This window comes from Phalacrocorax carbo, chromosome 10 (genome assembly GCF_963921805.1).
Source record: "Phalacrocorax carbo chromosome 10, bPhaCar2.1, whole genome shotgun sequence".
Classification (NCBI taxonomy): Eukaryota; Metazoa; Chordata; class Aves; order Suliformes; family Phalacrocoracidae; genus Phalacrocorax; species Phalacrocorax carbo.
The window spans coordinates 23,059,124-23,084,044 of NC_087522.1; the positions used below are offsets into that span (position 1 = coordinate 23,059,124).

General features: G+C 40.6%; 1 protein-coding gene across 1 annotated transcript in view; it reads left to right on the forward strand.

Annotated features, from left to right (window-relative positions):
* Positions 1–3,504: 3,504 nt before the first annotated feature.
* Positions 3,505–24,921, forward strand: part of SPTBN5 (spectrin beta, non-erythrocytic 5) — a 99,391-nt gene continuing 77,974 nt past the window's right edge. Inside the window, 15 exon segments of the mRNA XM_064462471.1 lie at positions 3,505–4,128; positions 6,716–6,883; positions 8,142–8,261; positions 9,076–9,233; positions 10,108–10,336; positions 13,333–13,964; positions 14,955–15,093; positions 16,520–16,752; positions 17,196–17,349; positions 18,256–18,456; positions 19,769–19,975; positions 21,163–21,354; positions 22,083–22,235; positions 22,765–22,895; positions 24,129–24,380. Of these exon segments, the coding sequence (XP_064318541.1) occupies positions 4,018–4,128; positions 6,716–6,883; positions 8,142–8,261; positions 9,076–9,233; positions 10,108–10,336; positions 13,333–13,964; positions 14,955–15,093; positions 16,520–16,752; positions 17,196–17,349; positions 18,256–18,456; positions 19,769–19,975; positions 21,163–21,354; positions 22,083–22,235; positions 22,765–22,895; positions 24,129–24,380 (3,080 nt within the window). The 5' untranslated portion in view covers positions 3,505–4,017.

The following is a 24,921-nucleotide window of genomic DNA, read 5'->3' on the forward strand; positions in this document are numbered from 1 at the left end:
CGTGGCTGCTACTTTGCAGAAGTGAATCCCACATCAGGGTCCTTCCTGTTAAGAAAAAAGAAGATGCTGCTGCCATCCTGGAAAACCACTTCAGACTGAAAACAGGGCAAGGGGAGGGTGTTCTTTGTGCCCTTCTCCTTCCTGAGGTCAGTGGCAAGGTTCCCCTTTCCACCGAGGCAGCAAGAGGGGGCCCATAATTAGCCTGGATGGGTGATTTTTTTTCCTGGGCACTCCGGGAAACTGCACGCAAATATTATTTTGCCCTTCATCTTACCTTGTTAGGATATAAATAATTGAGGAAATAACTTTATTTATCACAGTTACAAAAATATCCACCATTTTAATTTTGAACTATAGATAGATATTAGAAATGGAGATGGGTATTCAGGAGTTAGTGACTTTTTATACCAGGTCTTTGATTGCCTTGTATTGTCATAAAAAGCAAAGCCAGTGCTTCACATGTTTAATTGTTTAGATAATAATTAACTTGCGATACAGAGAAATGCCTGTATCCAGGGCTAATTTGCTTAATGGTCCTCTGCCTGCTATTTGATAGGAGCAAGAGCGCTTTCTCAACACATACAACCTAGCCAACCTGCACCAGACTTAAGCCAGCAGCCTAGAATCCTACCTTTAGAAGAATGTAGATAAAACTAAAAGCAAGAGAGAAAAGAGTGGAACTAAAACCCTATAACCAGGCAATGATCTTACAGAAGAGATTTAAACAGTTGCTGGATTTATATCCCTTTCCTCCTGTCATCCTATTCTCATTTAATGCTAATTAATAATTACATTGTATTAATTAGCCAGTGAACACAAGTCCAGTAATTTGGAGGGAATGTTTTGAGTAACACCTGTAACATATATTAAATTTTTTATTTTTAGCTGTCTTATGTGACACTATGTACGGCATTTCTCTACGGTGTGTATGAAGATACGGATTTTGTTGATCAAATTTTATCTGTTCTGAGTTTTGGGTGTGTGTGTGGTTCATTTCTTTGTACATGTTCTTTTAACAGAAACATGTTAAAAGTTTCTGCTATTCCCTTACCTCGTCTCTAAGTTGGACATCTTCACTTACAGCTTCTGATTTCAGATGCCTGCCCATTTTCTAGCAGTGATTCCCAGCAGCAACCCTCTGGTTCCCAGCAATGACGCCAGGTCAATGTGTCCTGTGCTTGTGTGACCTTGTAAGTGACAGAAAGGACTTACTGCTATATAAGTTACTAGAATTATTTTCCCTTTTGTTATTGATGAGAAGTCCAACAATAGTAAACTTTGGAAGCAGCTGCAACTGCTAGCTCGATCCCAGTTTGCCCTGCCAGCAGCAGGTATCTGCACACGAGCTTCCCCAAAGCTCCTTCCTAACAGGCACATTCCTGACACTTCGCAATTTCACCTTCTCATTTGCTGTATCCCAATTTAACCACTTTGGAACTGCTCTGATCTTTGTCCCCTCTGCTGTGCTTTCGTTTTCAGACTCAATTGTCGGGTTCAATTTCCCAGGTAAGAATTCCTTTAGAAAAGCAGCCTGTGATCAGTCAGAGCCTTCAGTGAAATGGTGAAAGACCAAAGCATCAGTATGGCAGAGGACTATTTTCACTGCTTTATAGTAATTTTGGTGCTGTTCATACATTATTTTTGAGCATAAGAATCAGACAAGGCCTGTGACAACCTTTATTGATTGTGTTCTGATGGCTTATTTCCTTCAGATCAGATGAAAGGTTCATAGGTAGATCATAAATACTTGGTCTCTGTTCCTGAACTCAAAGGTCGCTTTGCATGAAAACAGCGAGCTGAATGTAGGAATAGGAGTGGATCTACAACTGAAAGCCATTCTCCAGAATGACCAACTGCTGAATCTCAGAAGGGAGTTCCCCCGAACCTGAGTAAGTATTTGGTTTTTTTTTTAATGTTCTTTGATCTTCTTTCTCAAATGTATCATTATAGCCAGATTTGCCTCTTAGCGCTGCCTTTGCATCCTGCAAATGCAGATAACCTACTACAGCTCTGCCTTCAGGTAATCATCTACTGATGCAGGGAGCGTTGCTAACTCAATTTAATAAAACAGGTGAGCTGTTGAGTGAGGCAGTAGCTTAACAAATAAGCTTCCTTTGCACCTAGATGGAAACAGTTAGGTCATTGTCCAGGGTGGCTGCAATGCTTGGCTGACAACCCTTTTAAAAAAAGGAGCCCGCAGACATTCTGAGAACCATTTGGCAAATTCAGAAATGGCATTAAGATGTGGGTTTATTACATGGGAGTAAGTTAATATCATACCTCTACCAGGGAAAGGCAATTCTTTGAATATCTGCTTTACAGATGGAGAAAGTAGGCAGTGCTGAACCAGCCCAAAAGATCAGAAAATATTGTGAGGATCTTCTTTATAGTTCCATTTCAAACTTTGCTAAATTCTTCCTTTCATAAGGTTTTCATCTACGTTCATGATCCGTCCTGTGCTGTTGCTGAACTGTCAGGCTTCGATGCTGTCCCTGTTTTGCCGAAGTCAGGCACTGGGGGTTAAGAAACATCTGCCAAAATAAAAATAAAGTAGTAGAAAATGCGGTAACAAATCATTACTTCTGCGCTTGCCCCACCTTTTCATCTTGTAAAATGGCAACATTCTTCATGGTTACTAGAGCGTGGAAAACTATCAGGACAGCAACTTCCCATTTGTAGTGGCTGCTGTTGCAATTTCCCTATCGCTGTCCTCTCACACTAGGACAGACAATGGGGGTTTTTTTCAGTATTTTATGTTTTATGAATTAAAAGGGCGCAGAGCCCAGAATATCTGAGAGCTGGGCCTTCACAAAACGGACACAGACTATTAGGAAGTAGGTCACCCTGCTCCACACCTCTGCAGTTTGTCAGTTTGTTAATTTTTCATTCCCTTCTCTCTTTGCAGTGGGTTGACAGCAGCAGACGCCTCTCTTCTCTTCTACCATTACAACAGGTTTCTTAGTTTCACAGCTAGGCTGACATCCAGGTAACACTTATAATTATGGCAGTAGTCCAAGCAGATGATGTTGGGTCAGTAAAGATGCCTGTAGCTATGGATCTTACACTGGTGTTTTGTTTTGTTTGTTGGGGTTTTTTAAGTGATTCTCTTGCCTTCATAACAGCAAGGTCACTGCTGTTACAGATTTACCCCATAAGCCAAATGACGCCAAAAGAGTTGTTCAGCTGAGCTGAAATCTAGTTTATTGTGTCTCACACTCTAAAGGGAAGACTACTCCTTTCTAACCTTCCTGAATGTTCAGCTTGGGTACTGTGATGAATTACAAGCCTGATTTTTCACCGGTATGGGTGAGGTGTACAAGTCTGTGACAGCCTGGGGAAGAGGAATAATGCTTTCTGACTCCCAGCCCAGGACCTTGTCCATGTGATTATGAACCTGTGTCACCATCCTTACAGTGACAGATATGCACAAACTGAACTCAGGAGAAGAAAGAACCAAGTTGGTTCCATTTCCTTTCTAAGCAGCTGATTGATTTCTGTTGGAAATACTATGGTCTGAAAGCCAACAGCAGCATCTCAACCAGTCCTCAGAGAACATAAGACGCTTTCAAGGGCTGCATTGGAAGTGATTTGCAGATCCCTCTTTCTGACAAGGTCTAAGATCAGTTTTCTGTCATGTGCTTCCAGCACATCCAGGGAAGTTACTGAGGGCTTTCAGATCATGGTGCTCCTCATGGATCAAGTGAGTAGGGAGGGGCTGAAAGAAAGTAAGTAAAGCTTCATAGAAACATGTCACATTTTTCAACCTGAAACTAGAGATGCATTTTAAAAGGGAGAACTCAAGTAAGTTAAAAAAAAAAAAAAAAGATGAGTGAAATTAAAGTGCAAAGTACAAGCAAAAGGAAATTAAGGTATTATACTGGGTGTGGTATTGAATCTTGTACCCGTTGGGGTTGGGTTCCCTGCATACACTGGGCATCTTACTGTGTTTTGTAGCTGGCCAGGCAGACCTCTTTAGCACTGAACACCTCACTGGAGCTTCTGACTTCCTAGGTGACCATGAATACCGAATATGAAAAAGACCATATCAAAAAGCTGCAGGAGCAGCGTATGTCCATGCAAAAGAAAACCTTCACCAACTGGATGAACAATGTCTTCTTCAGGAATAACGTAGGTAGCTCCTTCCATTTGGGGATTTTTTTTCTGTTTTTTATTTTATTGATTTCACCCACTTTATTCGTTTTTTAAGTTATTTTAAACAGATTTTTCCTGAGTGTTGTCATTACACATATATGCAAGCAAGGAAGGCTTTGAATAACCAGAGTGCTCCAGCCTTTATCTTTTACCTTACATCTGTCTCCATTGACCACATTACCAGTCTTCCCTGAAATCAGGGTTAGCTTTTGTAGACTTTATTATCTTGTCATATTGTGATGTCCGCTGTATCTTGGTGATCATCTCAGAGGAAATCTTTATTTGCTCTCCCTTTTCCTATAAGTATCTGCAGATGTCTGGATTTCCCCAAACAATGCTCAATTCTTAATTGCCTGGCCAAAATTTAAGACATTCTGCTTTGCCTTATCAGTCCAGCTTCAGCTGCTGCTCAGTGGCTTTGAAAAAGTTGCCTTAAGTCTAGCAATTTCAGACATACTACCGTGCGAGTACAGACCAGTTTGTTTTCAGTCTCAGACTTCCAGAAAGCTTCAGAGCTAGTGCACAGTTGATCTGTGTGTGCAAGGTAACTCCAAAATACTCCAAAAATCTCCAGATTTACTGCAGATTAACTCATTTCAGGCACAAATGATGTAGCTGTGTCACACAGAGTAGGGGATTACATCATCCAAAGCCAATTCCCTTTTCTAGAGTCTGTAGTTGATATTAATGAAAATGGACCTTGGTGACACCAAGCAGGACCAGGCCTCTTGGTTCCATTCTAGCTCATCACTATTATACGACATTTCAATACTAGATGCTTTTTTTTTTTAGTGTAATGTTTTAAGTTGGTGATTGGTGCAAAGGCAGCCTCAGAGCACAACAAACATTTAAATTTATTTTTCTTACCGTGAGAGAAGAACTGCAAAACACATTCTCATTTTGCCACCTGCAGAAAGTCAGGTTTTCATGGTGTAGGACATTATTTCTGTTTAGCTACAGATAAATATACATACTTTCTTATTTTAAAAACACCTTCAAGTTCAAAGATTAAAATGTCAGTCTTAACTTCCTGCATAGTACTTGTTCATGTATCATAAAAGCATGGGGGGGAAAGCCTGTGGGAGCTTTCCAAACCATATACGGTAAGAAGTGGTGCGGAGACACACAGCTTATCTAGGTCGTCTCAGCAATGTAGTCTCAGCTTTTCAACACCCACTTCAACGCCATTGGATCATACTACAGGACACTGCGGTATTCTCAGTTGCACTGTTGGCGATTTCAGGTCTAGCACTAAGGATGCTATTGGATTGAATTTGTTAAGCAATCTGTGATTGGTATCTTTATGGGAAGAATGATGCAACAGAGCTATTAAAACTATTGCCGGGTGACGCATAAAGCAGATATATGAAGACTGTCTCTTTACAGATCTAAATGGAACTATTCTTCATTTATAGACTTGTCACAGAATATAACAGCTTTAACTTTCTTATGTAATACATGCAGAATTTTAAGTTTATTTAATATGCAAAAAGAAATAAATTTGACAACTAAACAGGGAGGTTTTCATGGAGATAATCAGTCAGAGAAAGTTATAAATTATTGATCCACCCACAATATAGACTTAAAGTCTCTGCGTTGCTTTTACACTTTCAGTGTTTTCTCCTTTCTCTGGAGGAAAGGTCTGTTAAACTGATTAATAATTGGTCAGGAACGAAAAAGTGCACGTCTGTTGCTTGTCCTTTTTTTTCCCCTACATGTAACTATTCTCTGAATGAAAAAAAGCCACTACTTCAGTTTTTTCCTTTTTTCATGAAGACAAAAAGATTATTTACAGTGATTTCAAAATCACAGTAAATTATTGTTGGGTGTGGGGTATGGTTTTAATGTCACATCTTGATGGCTAGTGGCATAAGGCCAAAAGGCGGTGCCCAAGGCAAGTTCTTGTTAGGTCAGAGTACACACCTTAGTGTGTACAACGCCTGTTGTATTACCTAAGCACTGGGTGACCTCACTACTGGCAGAAATGAATAAATTTTTGCAAAAGATCTTAATCTTTCACTTAGTGTGAGACTCTGGCTAAAAATATGGAGACTTTGGGTGGTAGCATAGGTCTAAGCAGGACATAACAGACTTTGTTGAGACTGGAGTAAAAACTCAGTCATTAAATGGGATTAACAGCTCAATTTTTAAATGCAATGCATTGCTCATAATAAAACTTTGAAAAGATTCATTTGAGTTGAAATAAAAAATGTCAGCACTTCCGAAATATTTGATTTTTAAAAATGCTGAACTTCTTTATATTTCTCAAAATCCAGTTTTTATTTGCCAGCTGTGGAGGTTTTTTGGTGTTTCTTTTTTGTTTGTTTGGGGTTTTTTGTGGTTTGGTTTGTTTTGTTTTTTACTTCAGCCCACTTTCATAAAATGTCAGGCCTCCTGCAAATCAATTTTAGTGAATTAAGACTCATCACTTTTCATAAATATGCACTGACGTACAAAAGACTCGGTGAGCAGCAAGAATGCGTTCTTTGTTTAGTATTAGAAGTAGAGGGTTCTGTGGGCCGAGTGTTCAGCCAGAGTCTGATTGTCTGACTGGTCTTCACAGGTAAATGTTGAGATAGAAGATATTTACACAGACTTGAAGGATGGCATCTCTCTCATAAGACTGCTGGAGCTGCTCTCTGGAGAAGTTTTGCCCAGACCGAACTGGGGAAAGATGAGAGTGCATTTTCTAGAGAACAACAGCAAAGCCATCACATTTCTGAAATCCAAGGTAAGTTAATATTGATATTCAAGAACACAATAGCTTATGTATGTTACCATCTAATTATAGCATTATATTAATTATTTCTCCCTCTGATACGCAGTAAGATATTCTTTGAAGACCGGTCAGGGGTATTATTAAAAGGAAAGCTATCTCATCAGATTTCAATTTCTTTGTTATTCAAGTAACGTGACTTAAACAGCTAGTGTTTCCCCCAAATAAATCACACCTAAATGAAAACATACTGCATTTCTATATCTATCAGATGTTGGGGGAGAGCAAACATCATTAGGCAAAGGCGAAGCTACCTGGTATAAAAATGGAGATTTTTAGAGCTCTGATTCTGACAGTTTCAGCAAGTCACAGGGTCACAGTCATTGCATTGGTTTTATTTATTCCAGTTGTGCATCCTCTTTTCAGCTGCAAGTATGTCTTTTATTTTCTTTTCCAAGCAAACAATTTATTGTAGACTTCTCTGGAAAATCATCACACAAAACTCTATGCTACGAATTCCAAAGGAGCAGAAGGGTTTCATAGCAGTAGGTGTGGGAAACAATATAACGTCTGAATTTCTGCTAATTACAAAACAAATGCAATACAGTATGGGGCTCCAGCTGACATACTGTGCACACCATGTAAGTCCCAGTGTTATGTGCACATCCAGGCTCTGCCACCTGGACCAGCCAACCATCACTTGTCACATGAGTCCAGCCTCCAGAGAGAGGACCATGCAGATAGCAGGAGCTGATACAGCATGCTCAGACCTCTTGAAGAGGTATCGCCTTGTTGGTATAAACTACAGCCCTGCTTGCTGCTCAACTTATACTGGGGAAGGCAGCCGTGGCCTGTTGAGTGGGATGTTAGTACTGTTTGGTGAGCCAAAGAACTATATGCTGACTAGCTGGCTGGAGGCCAGACAGAAGAGATGGTCTCTGAGTTTGCCCTGCTGTCACTCCTTTGGAGGAAAGGAACAGCGAATTGTGATTCTTTCCTCAAAAACCAGTTTTCAAAACATTTAAAGGAACTTTAAATCTTTGAGAGCACTGTCCTTTTGCCAGGCTTTTGCTGAAACTCATCCTTGGTGCACGTGAGAGCTAGGGTGTGAACATGGGAGTTTGCAGTTATATAGACAAATTAAGAGATCGCATAAAACCAGTTTCCTTCAGAAAGCCTGAACACCCTCTTCAATAATAGCTTGTTACACAGATACCTCCTTCAGAGAGCTGGACATGAGTACTTTTATGCTGAACAGATATTGGTTTATTAGCAGGTACAAGTAAAAGTGATTGGTCCTGAGAATATCGTAGATGGTGACAGAACCTTAATCCTGGGACTTATCTGGATCATTATACTTCGATTTCAGATTTCGTCTATCAAACTTGATAAGGTAAAACAGTGTCTTTGTCTTTTTGCCCGATTAGAGTATTTCAGAGACTTCATAGAGTTTCAGGCCAGTAAGGACTGTTTTGATGATGTTTCCTACCCATTTTGGTCATGCAGGTCTTATAATATTACCTAGTCACTCAGCCAATGATTTCTAAAAGCAATTGAATCCTTTTTATAGTTTCTCAAAGAGGCAGAAAACAGTAACTTGGAGATAGATAGGATATTCATGTTCTTCACTCTTTCCCACAAACTTGTCACTGGCTTTTGACTCCGGGAAGAAATTCTCTGATGACCCTTCCCTCCAGATTAGAACTGCATGCTTCTCCTTTGCTGTTTCTCTAAAGAAAAATATTCCTTTTAAAATTATTTAACGTGTACTCTGGGTACATGGAAGATAAGATCCTATGAAGATGTTATGAAATCAAAGGTAATAACTTCTACCATTAGACCTGGATAGATTATATTTTGTTTCTGAGTTCTAGTTCACAGTGGAGGAAGCAAATAAACTGAGCTTTGCTTTCCACTTGATTTCTATAAACCTTGCAGAAGAGAAACATTTAAAAACTTTTTAACACCTGCATTTCATTCTATAATTTCTGAGTTCATTCAATTCACTTCTACTTTAAGAGTGAAATTCTACTTTCACGTTAAATCAATCTACCTTTATTCTACAGTCTGAAAGTCATGACTTTGGGGGGGATTTGTGAATAGGACAGAAGTAATACAAAGTGATCCTTGGAACATAACATAAACCCACAGATGCTACTTCCGTATATTGTTCACACTGATTTTTCTTTTCCCTGCTCTCTTCACAGGAAGAATTTGGAGGCAGAGCTGATGTTCTATTTGCCAATGAAGCCTTACTACTCTGGTGTCAGCATAAAACTGCCAGCTATTCCAATGTGAATGTGAAGGACTTCTCCAAAAGCTGGAGCGATGGGCTGGCCTTCAATGCACTCATACATGCTCACAGGTAAGATCTGATGGATCAGTTCAGGACGAGTTGCTTGTTGCTGTTTCTAGCTCCAGCACAAGTTGCCCCAGAGTTGGAATTACAAATATTTGTCAGTAAACTGTCAAATTCTCCCTTTGCCCTTTCTCACTGAAGACTCTCCTTTCTCAAATGGATATTCTCTCTCTGAGGAAGGAAGGACGAAAAGCTCCTGCTTGGTAGTTCCTTTTGTTGGGCATAAAGTCAAATTTCCAAGGGAATATCACACATCTGAACAATGCTGCCCATTATTTTGTCTTGGCCCCTCAGTCATGTTCCCATTGCTCTTTTTCAGAAGTTTCTATTTTAGAGACTGGTTTTATTGTATGAACTTTGTGAGCATGTATACCTTCTGATTCAATTGTAACAGAGTAAGCAACCTATCAGTCTCTTTCTTTCTCCCTTCTCTGGCCCTTTGAAAAAGTGTGAAGAAATCAGCCCAAGGCAGGAGAGAGAAACCACCTGGGAGAACCTTGAACATTTCTTCTCCCATTAACAGTTCTGATGCATCTTCTGGCAGGATACCACAGTGGGATCCTGTAACTTCCCCAGCTGGGAGTCACCTCCTTTTTCAGAATTGCCTCTCTCATGGGCTTTTGTTTTCACCCATCAGTGAAGAGAAGAAATAAGTGAAGGGCAGAGATTTGCTGGGAGTGGTACTTCAGGTTCATAAGGGACAACTTTCTTCCTGTTATATAGGCAAGGGGTGAATGAAGCTCAGGGTCAGGCAGAGCAATTTCAGCATTGATGTCACATTCCTTAGTCTAATAAACAGTTTATGGTTTATAATCTGAAAGAACTTATGACAAACAAAAATCTTTCTTCCCCTCCACGCCCTGTTCTTCACCTTGCCTAGGCCTGATCTTATCCACTATAGCTCACTGCGGCAGGACCAGCCCATCAAAAACCTGAACAATGCCTTCAATGTTGCTGAGAAAGAGCTGGGAATCAGCAAACTGCTTGATGCTGAGGATGTGGCCGTACCCTACCCAGATGAGAAATCCATCATGACTTACGTGTCACTCTATTACCACTACTTCTCTAGACTGAAACAAGGACAGACAATACAAAAGCGACTTACCAAAGTAAGTGCATTGCTACCTTCAGAAGTTAAAAGTTAAACACATAAAGCTAAATTTATGATGGAAATGGTTGGAGTTTTTTGTGCAAGCTCAATTTCAGAATCATTTGAACTGAATCAAATGGCACAGCTATATGAAAGACCTTTTATTGTCACTTGAATCTTGGGAAGTGTCTGCAGACTCTCTGATATCTGAAGGGGATCACATATATCTCACTGAAAATTAATCCATTTTTGACCTCACAGTTTCTGTTTGAGAACTGATGTGGCTCCAAGGCAGCTTGAGACATCAGATCTCACTAATCTTAGAATCATAGAATTATTAAGGTTGGAAAAGACCTCTAGGATCAAGTCCAACTGTCAACCCAACACTACCACGTCTCCTAAACCATGTCCCCAAGTGCTGCGTCTACACATCTTTTAAATACCTCCAGGGTTGGTAACTCTGTCACCTCTCTTGGGCAGCCTGTTCCAACGCCTGACCATTCTTGGGAGGATTACTATAGGAAAAGCAGACCTAGTCAACAATGTTCTGATTTAATAGGAAAGATGATCCCTTATTCTATGAGACTACTTTGGATTTTTATTTCCTGTGAAAATCCTCACCCTTTCTTTCTAACTCCTTAGACAGGTACAAAATGTAGAAGGAAAAAAATAAGACAGACATGAAAAATGAAGGAGTGAAAAAGAAGGGGAAACAGTCCTAGGGAAAAAACCCCCAAAGCTAAAAAAACTTTTTTTTCAGTTTCCACATACATTTTGTCTCACATACGATCATGAGTTATATTAAAAACTACTTGCATCCTGTTGATGGAAAACTGCAGGAAATTTGTGGTTATTCTGCTGAAGACCACTTTCCTTAGAGGGAATTTCTTTTCTACCTTCAGAATAACCTACTATGGTTTTGTCAAAAATGCAAAACAAATAGCCCACAGAAAACCTGCACACCCAGGATGGGTCTTCCTGAACATCTGGACTAGGAGAACTGCCTGTGCAGTTGAGAGGGGAAATATATTGCCTAGTGGGAGGCACAAAAATACAAACTAAGACATCCCTGGTGGTGACAAGGTGAAAAGCTTTTGCAAAGCAGGGTTTGCTCAGCTAACACAGTGGTCTGGGACAAGAACAAGATGATCCCAGAACATGTATCAGTAACAGCGATGTTCTGTAGAGAGAAGCGTTAGTTGAGAGCAGGACTTGGAATTTGGTCAAACAAAGATTGGGCATCAGAAAGGATAGTGGGCTGTAGGATTTGACTGGTCTACGTGTGACTTTCTGGATTTTGGCCAGGAGACATTGTTATTCTTCTGATAAACCTGAAATAGACCTTGAGTCAGCAAGCATGTATTAGATAAACTATAAGGATCAAATAGGCTGTAACTTTTGTATTATGAAAAAAAAAACAGAAAAGTTTTTTTTTTTAACATGTCCATTTTCAGTTCTTCTGCCCCACTGTTTTTTCCATTTTGTGCAAGCATATTTATTCTTTCTTTTCTCTCTCTCTTCCCACTTACCAGCTTCTTTTTCTCTCTTTGTCTCCTTCCCTATTTTTAGCCTGTCTCTAATGTTGCACTCCTGTCTTCCTGCGTTTCTGACATAAACAAACATTCAGAAGGAGAACGAAACAGATGTTAAGCTCTTCATGTCTTTAGTCCCCTCAAATAGGCAGCTCTGAATTTACTAATAGGATTGGGGAGGGAAGCCTGAATATGTCAAGGAGGTCTCTGAGTTCAGACTAAGTGTGTGACCAGGATGGCAGAGACAATCAGCCCAGGGAGGTAAATCTCCTCTCCTCCTCCCGCGTGAGGTGACCATGCATTTGCTAGGATCTTTCAGCAAGAACTGGGTATGATGGCAGAAAATACAGAAGGGAGCCCTGATGTCACGGGCTGCTTTTCCTGCACTAAAGGTTGGTACTGTTTTACTCCTCTTCCAGCACTGATATTTATTTATTGCCAAGTGCGCTTTCTGGTAGGTAAAAGCAGATTACTACTTGCAGGGACTGGGTCTTTGCTCAGTGCCATCTCCCTTACTAATCTGCCTGTTCAGAGCAGGCGGGCCCAGGGGAATGACAGAGGCAGACATCATTGTTCAGCATTAAACCTGACATCTGCAGGAGTGCTACTAAGTTAAGGTGGGGGAAAAAAAAAAAAAGAGATAAAGTAAAAAGAGAAAGATGGAAAAATGTAAAATAGAAAGAAAGGATGATTTGTTCTAACACTTTTTAATTTCATTATGGATTTAATTCTAAATGTTTGCTCCAGTGTTTACCTGAACTTAAAATAAAGGCCAGTCACACCACAAATGAAACAAATAGAACTCCGCGACTTGGAAAATCAGTACTGAATCAGAGTTAACATCCTTACCAAACCCCTGTTTGGCTATGAGACAAAATCTAATAATTTATACAAACAGAAATAGCTCCAACAGAAGAGATTGAGAAGGGTCTGTTTGACCACAGTCAGCTGTGGGCATGTGAGAGAATCAGGGTCTTGTTAGATGATCTCCTGCAGCCTAAGGAGGTGAAGCTAAGAGGGTGTAACTACATATGAGATGGGATATAATTGTTTTGACTTTAGGAATGAGAATGGGAAACAAATGTGTGTTTTTCCATTGTGAAACAAAAAAGCTGAACCCTCAGTTTGGGATTCTTGCTTTCTAGTCAGCCCACATAGGAACTGCTGACGGTCTCCACGTGCATGCTCTTTATTCCAAAATTAACCTTTCGTAAATAAAAACTGAAATGAGACATTAAATAATATTTATTCATCTGTGTTTTATGGAAGGTTATTCTAGGATTTCACCTGACCTCAGGTGACAGCTATCACCACATTGGTATAAAAATGTGATGACTGTGGCAACCTGCTTGTTAAATATTATTTTCCTGACACATAGCCAACTATTTGAATCCTAAACTTGGTTTTTGAAGATGTTTTCTGTTCACCCAACTTGCTTCATTCTGCTTCTTATGTGGCTTGTAACTTCGTATTCCCATCACAGATCGTGTTCTTCCTGAAGGAGATAGATGATATGAAGCTTATATATGAGCAGATGATCTCTGACCTCCTGAAATGGATTAAACAGAAGGTGACGGAACTGGATGACCATCATTTCCCCAACTCTCTTCAGGAAATGTGGCTGCTTATGGCCAACTTCAAGACCTTCCGTACTGTGGAGAAACCCCTCAAATATCAAGAGAAGGGCATGATTGAAGCTCATCTCTTCAACATCAGGACCAAGCAGAGAGCCAACAACCAATGGCCATACTTGCCCCCAGAGGGGAAGATGCTGCAGGATGTGGAAAAACACTGGGCTATCCTGGAAAAAGCAGAGCACAACCGGGGAAAAGCGCTGCAGAAAGAGATGCTGAGGCTAGAAAGGCTGGAACAGCTAGCCCAGAGGTTTCTGAAGAAGGCAGCCCTGCGTGAGTCCTACTTGGAAGACATGAGGAAAGTGATTGGGAAGCAGGACTTCTGGCCAGAGAGTGCAGACAGGATGGAGGCTGCCAGTAAGAAGCTGGAAGCTATCGTGGCAGATGTACTCCCCAGGAAGGAACGCTTTACAGCTTTGAACAAAATGGCCACAATCATCAGCCAGGAGAACTATCATGGCAAAGATCAAATCTTGAAGAAGTGAGCAATGGTCATGAGACTGTGTAGTGGTGGAGGTTGAAATTAGCTGAAATTCTGTGGTGTGGCAGAAGAAAACAAATTGTAGCTATGAATCATAGCTCTGCTCCTCATGAGTAAAGCTGGCAGGAATTTCTTCTATCTGTGAACAGTTTCAGCAGATAAGACATATGCTTTATTGTCTTTAAATTTTTTATTTTCTTAAATGATCAAACCCTCAGACTGCTTTCTGGTGAAAATTAATTTTAAGACCTTTTCATTAGATATGGAAATACTTGTTCTGCCAGAAATCCTATATTCCATCAGAAATGCTTAGAGAGATACATTTGTTTTCCATATCAACACGTTTCTTTTTCAGTGTGGTTTGGGGAGATAGAGATTAGTTAAGGCACAAAGTCTTCTCAGACTGACTCTAATTTGGAGAAAATCTTGAGAAATTACGACTTCTCCGATTATCAGTATAGCCTGATTTGGGAATGGCTAAGAATGACATACAAATAACTTCTCTTGTGGTATTTCAATGCTTTTCTAAGTTCAGACAAAATCAGAAGCCCGTGGCAAAACTAAAGAAAACAGCTATAAAAGAGTAAACCAAACTCTTTATGAGATCAGATGATGACTTGTTGTATGGTTTAGATTAATTTTTTGCTTTAAACAGCCATTTAAAGAGCAATTCTTTTTCCAAGCCTTTCCATTGTATCAGGTAAAAGCAATGTGGAATTTCAGGTATGAGGATCCATAAAAAGCAATGCCTTCATTTAAAAAGTCAATGACAGTTGATGTACTAGTCAAAATTCCTCCCTGTGATCACACTAATTAGAAAACAGCATTGTTTTGACCTGTTTGGTGATCATGGCCTGTCCTCTTGCACTAGTGGCAGGAGTAGTTAGTGCGTGTTCATTTAGCTCTTCTAAAGCTGCAAGCACTGAGAATCTCTCAGTGCTGCCCAAAGTCTTTGGTCCAAATTGGTGATTTCTTTCCCTTCCTTTCTAGGCAAAACAGCATTTCAAAGCAATGGCAGGATCTTCTGGATCAGCTGCAGAGACGACAACACTCCTTGGGTACAATGCAGGAAGTTCTGGGCCTCCTGAGGGACATTGACACCATTATGGAGGAGCTGAAAGAACTGCAGGTACTAAGCCCTCTCAACCAGCACACAGCTTGCCCTTCTACCAGTGTGTGTCCCTAAAAAATCCCCTATGTTCCAGGGACTGCCTGGTGCCAACAGAAGATAGGTCTGTCAGCTATAGAAAAAATATATCATTTTTACTTAGATGCCTAGCTGTGAATTCCATTGGAGGTAACTATATGAGAAAAAAATGGCTTTGCTACAGGGCCTCTCCCTAAATAGAAAGTCAGATATGGCATTACAGGGAGTGCGCTACAGATTCAAGTTATATAGTAAAAAAAAGATGGGAAATAATCTCACCTAAATTTAGAAGTGTAAAAGCAAAAGTGGAATAAACCAGCCTCTTGTTCCCATTCCATGTAATTCTTCTGAATTACCTTCTGGAAGTACCTCCAGTGATTATACAGGTGGGCACTAGCTAAGACATATATCTGGCTTTCAAGTACCTAAACTTATGAGAGATAAAAGTTCCGCTGTAAATGCACAGTGGTTGCTTTTAGAGAGGATTTCCAAGTGTTACCAGAGTGTTAGAGTCCAAAGTCTTCTTTTTACCATAGGAAATAATTGATTTCATAGTGGTTTTGTAATGGCTGGAAGTATATATACATCCTTCGGCCTTGCTTTGTCTTATTTAAAGATAGAAAAATCCTTATGACTATGGGCTGCATTGTACCTAAATTGAAAGAGTAAACAGGCTATATGAAGTTGTGAATTTCAAATTAAAGGTAAGAGCTATCCATAAGTTATGAAACTTTCTGTCCTAGTGTTAGTAAGCAAAGAACACCTAATGGTAATATTATTATTGGAACCATGATAGCCTAAGGATATGGGAGAAGACTGGTAAGGAAAGCTAATATCCTACAATAGGTTTGATAATTGTATCCATTGATACAATTAGAAAGGGGACAGACTTTTAAGCACTTGGTACCTTCATCAACCACCAATGAAACCCTGTGAAGTACTTACCTTCATTATTTAGATAGCAAAAGCAAGTGAGTTCCTCAAACATAAAAAAGCATTGCGGTCAACACATACCATAAAATGGGATATTGTGGAGTTCTCCAAATACAGAGTGTGCATCAATCTGCTGACGGATCAGTGTATAACATAGGGCTATTCTTTGCACTGACAAATTCTGAGACCTTGGGTGCTTAATCAGTAGAAATAACTTAGGTGTGAAAACAGATGCTTATTTGAAGACGCCATTACTTGCAGTATATCCTCAAAAAACAGAAACTCTGGATTGTTGCCATTAGCTTGTGAAATTGAAAGAAAAGTATGATTCCCCTAATTAGGCAGCTTTTCAGCTTTACCTTCTTTTACATTTAGAAGCTATAAGAGTCAACAGGAATCTTTCAACTGATTTCTTTGTACTGAGCCCCTGAATGCACTCTCTGCCAATGCCTTTTATTTCTCATTTTGGTTGCAGGTGCTAGTGAATTCCCAGGACTGTGGGAAGCAGCTCCTAGAAGTCGTAGATTTGCTGCAGAAGCACAACTTGGTTGACTCGCAGATCACTTCCTATGATGATAGATTGACACACATCACCCAGAGGACAGCAGAAATCAGCAAGGACAGCTCAGTTAAGCAAGAAGTGCTTTATGCGAAAGTTCAGATGCTTCATCAGCTTTATCAGAACCTTATAGCTGTGAAAAAGTCACGGTAAGGCTGTGCTTATGGCTCCGTTCTTCCCGATTAGGATGGCCAGTCACTCCCTTAATCAGAAGACACAGCTTCCCAGTATTTGACATTTTTCATTTCTCCATTTATAAAGATGTAACACAAGCAACTTGAGTGTCCTGAATGCAGTTGAAAGACTTGAAAGGCATCACTTGCTTTCAAAGATGATCAGCTTCATTCTCAGCATTTATTATGGCTTGCTTTATATGAAGTCTGAATAGCATGTGATTATCTCCTCATCTCCTAGAGGAGGAGGGAAATGTAATTTTGTTTCCTTTGTCTTATTCCATGAATAAATTAATTTATGAAAAAGAGGAGTAAAAGGCATTCAAGTTTTGGATTTTCTGAATTCTTTGATTATGCTACCATTGTCTCCATGGGGTCCTAATTCTGGCTGAGATGTATTGTTTGTTTCTTTGTTTCAGAAAATCTCAGCTAGAAGACACTTTGAAGCTTTTTGAATTCTTCCATGACTGCAAAGAGGAAGAATTGTGGATCTCCGAGAAATGGAAGCTTGCAAGAACAACAACTTTAGGGAAAGATGTCAGCCAGATTACAGCCTCTATTCAGAAGCACAAGGTATCTTACTTTGCTGGGAGTGCCCTGTCTTTGTATTGTAGCAAGATTTTAGAACACCTATCTCCTTCTCCTTCAGTTCAGTCAGTGCAGCACTTATAAGTAAGTCATCAAACCACTCGTTATCTCAAGTGTCATGACCAGTTTTTGGAATTTTTAAAAAAATGTATAGGGTAGGGATTTTTCCCCAACAGGGGAAGGAAAGGGTAGAGGAGGAATATGTTTCCTACTGGACAAAAAGCGAGGCTTCTAGTGAAGATGCTAGGCTCTGTATTAGCTCACTTTGGATGGGAGGGGAAAAAGGTTGCTAGTTTTTGGTTTTCCCACCTTTCCTGGCCAAAAGAGATGTTGGGAAAGAAAGAGATGGTGAAAAGACGACAGATATCAGCAGGCAGGATGGATAACATGTGGGAGTTTATGAATCTGTTACCATTTTTCCTAAAAGCTTGATGTGGGCTAATATCAAAAGTTTGGGTATATGAGCTACTACCTTCTTATGGCAAAGAATCACTGTGAACAAGTGAAAAGACTTGTGGACTTGAGAACTTGCATGACAAAACTGAAACAGGAGCCTCTTCTGTAATTTTAATATACGTTTGTGTGGATCTGTTTGTGTATTTGTTGTTTCTGGAAGGCATGAGACAGCTGAATTGGTGAAAAACAAACAAATATATCCTTGAGAGAAGACTGCATAACAAGCTTCACATTTAAGGCAAAAAGTAGGACATTAATTCATGTGTGGGGAGCCATGGGGCAATCATCTGAGGGCTCAGGGAGAAGTCATAGGCATGGATAAAACGCAGGGCTTTTGGAAATGTATGTATTGCAGTAGCGGAGAATAGGATCCCCTCTTTGCTCTCAGCTGGTAGGGAAAGAGTTGTGCTGACATGTCTCCCATCCTTCTGCTAGGCTCTCGAAGCAGAGTGCAATTCCCACAGGGCCGTATGTGCAGATGTGATGAGGAGGGGCTGGGAGCTAAGCCAGAAGAACCCCGTGCGCCAGGAGGACATTCTGAGGCAGACAGACAACCTCCAGAAGTTGTGGCAGCAGCTCCAAGATGAGGTGGCTGATCGCAAAAACCGCCTGCAGGCAGCAGCTCTCATCAAACAAGTAAGTAGGGCTTTACTGTGCTGTGCGGTATGGGGGACACAGATGTGGTTCAGTTCTGCTCCATGTCCCTGCATACAGGGCAACAGTGGCAGGAAGCCTTCAGGTGTCAGCCTTCAAAAAGATCTCCAGCAGTGAAGTCTCAATCCTCCTGCAAGCAAGGCAGGCAGGAGATCTGAGCAGCTGGGAGTTGCTCTAAGTTAAAAATGCTAATGGAAATAGCTCACATAATACTGCTGATGCAGTCTTTTTTTGAGGGTGGGATCTGGGTAGCTATGTGACATTTTTCAAATCAGAAAAAACCACCCACCAAAACAAAAAACCAAACAAACTAACAAACAAAAAAAACCCCAACCCAACCCAACCCAACCCTCCTCCCCGTGCCCGCCCCCCCCCAAAACAAAAAAAAAAAAAAAAAAAAAAAAAACAAAAAACCCAAACAGCCAACCCAAACCCAAACAACCCAACAACAAAAGAAATATGCCACAAGACTTGGCTTGACCATGAACTTCCCAAAGCCTGGGAAATGTTTGACCCTGCCATTCTGATCTACACTTTTACACCTACCAACATTCACATATCTTGTAAATAAAGTGTTCCTATAAAAAACAGCATTCGCAAATCACATAACATTATCTCAGGTATTCTTATTCTCCTTCCTCCCATGGTGTTCCCATGAGACTCTGGAACAAAACTTAACAGCTTTGTTCTTGACAAAGTCTAAATTCTCTCTTCTATCTAGTATGTTTAACATCAATATGGTGTTTTAGTTCATTCTTTTTCCTTCACTACTATGGGTTTTCTTTTTTTCTGTTGTAGCTTTATTCTATGTCTCAAAATTTTGTTTTGCTTCTTTACAACCATAGCCAGGCAGACTGCAAGTTCTGGAAAAAAGAAGAAAGCTTTTGTTGTAGACTGAGTTCATTATTTGTTTTTGGACTATTCCTTAGAACCTTTAGTAAATATCTGTTGGAATTATGTGTGCCTACCAACGTTGTACATTGTGGGTTCCTTTTACTGCTGCTATTAAGCACCATAAAGTTTTAGTTAATTAGGAGTTTTTAAAGAGTTACATAGGCAGTCCTTGAATCTATTAACTCACTGTGATTTGTGAATGATCTGTGCTTAATGTGATCATAAAATATATCATGGATTTAGAGCTACCTTATTCATAGCTTTCACAACACCTGAAAGTAACCTTAGAGCTACAGACCTAATGGCATTTCTGCCTTATTCGTTATTTTCAAAAGCAGAAGGAGCTGGATATGATATTTTCAGGATGAAACCAATTGTTTTCTTTCCTGTGTTTCTTCAGTACTTTGCTGACATCGATGAAGCAAATTCATGGTTGCGAGAAAGGCAGCCCCTTCTGGCCAGCAAGGACTACGGAAAAGATGAATCGAGTGCCGAAGCGCTGTTGCATCGTCACTTGCGCCTGGAGAAGGAGATTGCAGCCTATTCCTCTGAGATGAGACGCCTGAAAGAGCAGGCTGACATTGCAGCAGAGCAAGCTCCAGCTGCAGTAAGTACATGAGGGGCTGTGTCACATTTTGTTGAAGAACTTGAAATGTTTTTTAATTATGTAAAATATTTTGATTTTGCCAGAACAGAATATTCCAAATGGGCTAAACAAGAGCATTTTTTAAATTCAGAATAAATGTTTAATTAGAATTGAGGCAAATTTTTAGATGACAAATAAGTTCATTGGCCACTTGTAGCCCACCTAGTTAGTGTTCTGTGAAATGCTAGAAATATGCTCATCATATTAGTTCCCTCTACCGGTCCTCACAAACACCTTCTTTCTCATAAGGTTATTCATTTCAGTCAGCTTTAAAAAGCAGACATTTAATCTAAACATCTTTACAAATTCTTTCTGCATCCTAATGTAGTGATGAACCATCCCAGAGCTCCACAGAATCACAGAATTCTGTGGAGAAATGCAGGAACAATTCATACCATCCCAGGATGGATGCCTAAAGCACATGGGATGAAGTCAACATCTGCAAATGCCCCTCTTTTTTCACTGACTAGAAAGGGAACTTTTGACTTGAGATAGGTCATTTGACAGCAGAAGTCAGGGAAGATGAATGACACATTTCATCACTTGCTTCTTTCAGGTTCCTATGATCTCTCAATGTTTAGCCAAACTAGTTTGAGAGCTATGAGCATTTTGGGTCTTTCCTTTACCTCATCATTCCAACATTAAATTTTTTTAGAACAGAAATGTATTGCTTTGTTATTAAACATGAAAAAGGATGCGACAAGATGGTATTGATGTACAAATAAAAGCATTTATTCACAAGGGCGCTCACAGGCTTTGAAACCAAAAATGTTCAGATACTAAAACATCACCACAAATAGAATTGTGAGCATAGTCAATTCCTTAGTTTGTTGGCAATTTTAAAAGTTTTTTTAAAAAACCCCTAACCTTAATATGGGCCCAGAATGAGATTTTTTTACTGAATCGATATATTTTAAAATAAGCTAAATGAAACTACTTCTTCAAACAAAACTGAAATGATTTTCAGTTATTTGGTTTATTCTTTCAGGATAAAACAAAAGAAACAGATTCAAATACTGGAAATGTTTTGTTTAAACGGTCAGAATGCTGTGATTTGAACTAGCAAGTCCAAATTTTCCTTTCATGTGAAATTTTTATCCAAACCAGAAATATTTACCCATTGATTCTGTTTAAATTTTGCTTAACAGATGGTGAAGACAGAAGCCCCAAATGACTTAAACCAAAAGACAACTAAGCTACCATTCAGTCGAACCCGGGCAATATATGAAATTGCATTCCCTGGAACCTCCAGTCCAGATGTTCATTTTCTTCCAGAGAATATCCGGAAGACCCAGGATGAAATAGATACACTTTATGAAAATCTGCAGAACATGGCTGAGGTATAGTATCCCCTCCAACGCTTTGCAGTTCACAAAAATAGTCAAGTCCAAAGCAACGTGAACTGAGGTTATGTGCTGCACTGGCTTCTGCTTTTCAGCTTAATAATGTGCCTCAGTCCTGTGGAGTCCTGTGGGACTTCAAGGCTTGAGATTATCACCGAAGTTTTGCATAAAAATGCATTTTATATTGGCAAACTTCCCATTTACCTTCTAGTCTTTTTACTTTATGAAGTGTGGATTTTTTTTGTGTAAATTTCTGCCCCCCACCCCTTAATGTTTGCTTGCTGCCACTTCTAAATCTTTGGGCTGTCTCACCTGATACAAAAAAACCCCAAACCACTGTAATCTGCATTCTTCATTCATTACTTTTCAGCCCCACCTGTCCCAATCCTGCCCTAAAGACCAACAAAAACATGTTGTATGGGAATTTTACATATTTCTGAGATTTCTGAAGTAAATCTTAAGTCAGCAGCAACAAGCAGCACAGTGGCCTTGCAGCCTGTCAGGGGCTGAGCACTCTCCAACTGCTTCTCTTATGCTTTTAAACCACTGTTGCTCTGGGAAGAAATATTGTGATCTTAAGGTAACCTGTTCTCTTTTAGCATTGTCTGGCAAAACTGCTAAGCTACCATCTGTGTATTGTAGTTTAAATACATGGATCTTTTTTTTTTTCCTTCAAATGGCAAGGAGTTACTACAGCAATAGTTAAGTCTTTATCATTTTTACAGGACAGAAAAAAGGCTTTGGAGGACATGATAGGATATTACCGCTTCTGTAGCTCTTGCAAAGAATTTCAGTCGTGGATGAAAGATAAAGAGAATATTTTCCGGACTCTTCAGCCTCAAGCAGACAATGTGGAGGTTGTGCAGCAGAAATATCAGGTACCCCTTTTCCCTGCTCACAGATGACACCTTTTAAATCAGATTGACCTTGGGAGAATAGATGAAGTTGAGAAAGGAAGTTTTGAGAGCCTTTTCATTCATTTCAATTTATGGAGTCATTCATAGATCAAATATTTCTTTCATATAAACTATGCCAAGTTTATTGAAGCTGATGTAATTATGGGCCTTTAACTTCTGTGGATGTGATATCCTGTACTAAGATCATGGTACAAAAGGTCTCTTTTTGTGGTTTGTCTTATGCCACTTGAAGAAAAATGCCAGATGATGAAAAAAATCCTGCATCCCAATGGAGTGAGAAGTACATGCACAGGCATAATGTGCACACCAGGGGAGGTCAGGAGGGCTATAGGGGAATGCATACGCAGGTGTGTATGGTGTCAGCAGGCAGGTAAATGGAGAAGTCGGCTGTGAAAGTGGCAGATGAGTGGATATGATGGATTATTAAGAATCGTGTCCATAGAAATGGAAAAACCTCAAGTTCTGCATTCTTGTATTTTTATTATTTTAGAGCTTTTTAACGGAACTGGCTGCAGGCAAAGGCTGGCTGGGAGATATTGAAAACTTAGGTGTTAAATACGGAAAGATCAGTCCCAGCAAATATTCTGAGATCCAGATTTGGCTGGAAGAGATCAACAGCAGGTAAAGGTGCTACTGATAAAACACAGGTCTGTCTCATGGGGGCAATTGGAGAGTTGACCTTCTGTGCCCATCTAGTCTACACTGAGAGAATACCTGCCTGATAGATTTCTAACTCCCAGAATTGGCCTGAGGGGAAGTTTTCACCTGTGGCTGGCGTTTGCTGCGTTCAGGTGCAGCTGTCACCAGCAAACACAGACTGGGGCAATGGGCAGGAGCTGCTTCCTGGGGCCCAGGCTGGGCCTCACAGCCAGGGCCTGTCCCACTGCCCCACCCAGGAGCAGGACAGGATGCCCACTGTCCCCATGGCCTGACTAGTCTGTGGTGAGGGGACCTCACCTTGGGCTGGGAAGCCCATTTGTGGTGTGAGGCCAGACCGTCAGGGTGCAGTGAGGGCTGGCTGCTCCCTTTGGGATGGGGAGACAGCATGGGCAGAGGGGCCTCAGCATGCAGGGCCAGTCCTACAGGGAGGTGAGCAGGGCAGGCCTGGGATGGTAGCCAGGGCCAGAAGTGAGTCCCAGTCCTCACTGCTGCCTGGCAGCCTGTCCCTGCCATCACCAGAGGGAAGGGGGCAGACCTCAGTTGCTCGGGCCCTAGGCTGGCCCTGAGCCTGCTGTCATGCCTCCGGGACTGGGGGCGTGCTGCTAGGCCTCTGACACTGAGATATTTAAACCACAGCAATTTGTGTGTGTGTGTCAAAGCACAATGTGAATCTACCCGCAGGTGACAGCCTTGGCTTTGGAGCAGTTCTGTCAGTATTGCACTGCAGCAGGTGATTTGGTTACTTAACATCAGGGTGAGGGTGTCCTTCACAAATATTGAAAGGAACATCAAACCCTGTTTGACTTCACCAAGAAGAACACTTTAGTACCTGTTGCATATGTTCTTCCGGCACTCTGCCACCCAGCTGGAACTGAGAGAGACAGCTGGGTCTTGATTTTGACCACTGTTGTTTATTGGCATCATGTCCAGTGTGTTCTGGTCACCTGAGCAGGGTCCCCTTGCTTGAGATGGCACTGAGGTGAACTTTGAGGCTGTGGGGGAGTGCTAGTGTTCACCCACTTAGCCCACTTAAGTCCTGATGAAATCTTTGTTCAGAAAATCTTTTTCTGAATAGAAAAAGGATATAGCTCGTGTATAACAAAGGCTATTAATTGAATCTGCTCTCTAGATGAAGGCACGTTTTGGGGTAATGGCTGAGGCTAGACGCAAGTAATCAGGTTATCTCTCTCCAAGGTGGAAATTCATGGAAACTCTGAAGGAGGAGAAGGGTTCTGAGCTGATCGGAGTGGCTGATGTGAGGACCTTTCTTCAGGACTGTCAGAGCATAGGAGTACTACTGCAAGACAAGATGATCCAACTCAGGGTTCTGGAGCCAGGGTACTCACCTGCAGGCCTGGAGTCAGACGAGCGCAAACTGTGTACAGTTGAGAGAGAGGTCCTGGTGATAGAGAGGAAAATTGAATACCTTAGGAGTGCTGCAAAATCGTAAGAAACCTGTACTTTGTTTCCATATTCTTTGCTAGTTCTCCAAGATCATGTTGTAAATTACAGCTATAAAGAGAATAAGCAACTTATGAAGTTTCTCTTGAAGTTTTTCTTTCCAGCAACCTGAAGAACTGACTTGCCTGCTGGATTGAGTATGGCTGGGTGATTGGTGAAGTGATTGCTTCCAGACTTCATTGTTGTAGGAGGATAAATACCACAAATCTAGCAAATTGTCTCTACTAATGGGAGTTACTTCCACATTTTGAACTAGGTTTCATTTAGGTCCTTAAAGAAGGTAATCAGGGGAAGCAAGGATGAAGGAAGAAAAATAGCAGAGAATTGTGCACAGGAGTTTGAATTTGAAATATTAATTTGAAGTTTTTTACTTTAATTTTTTCTGTACATTCACAATGGGAATGAATCATTGAACCACAACAGTGTTACCAGAGTTTTGCACAGGGGTGCACTTTGTGCAATATGCTAAATTCACACCAATATTTCTTGCTAGTGTGTAACATTTGTTACCTTAGCTGACTTGCTT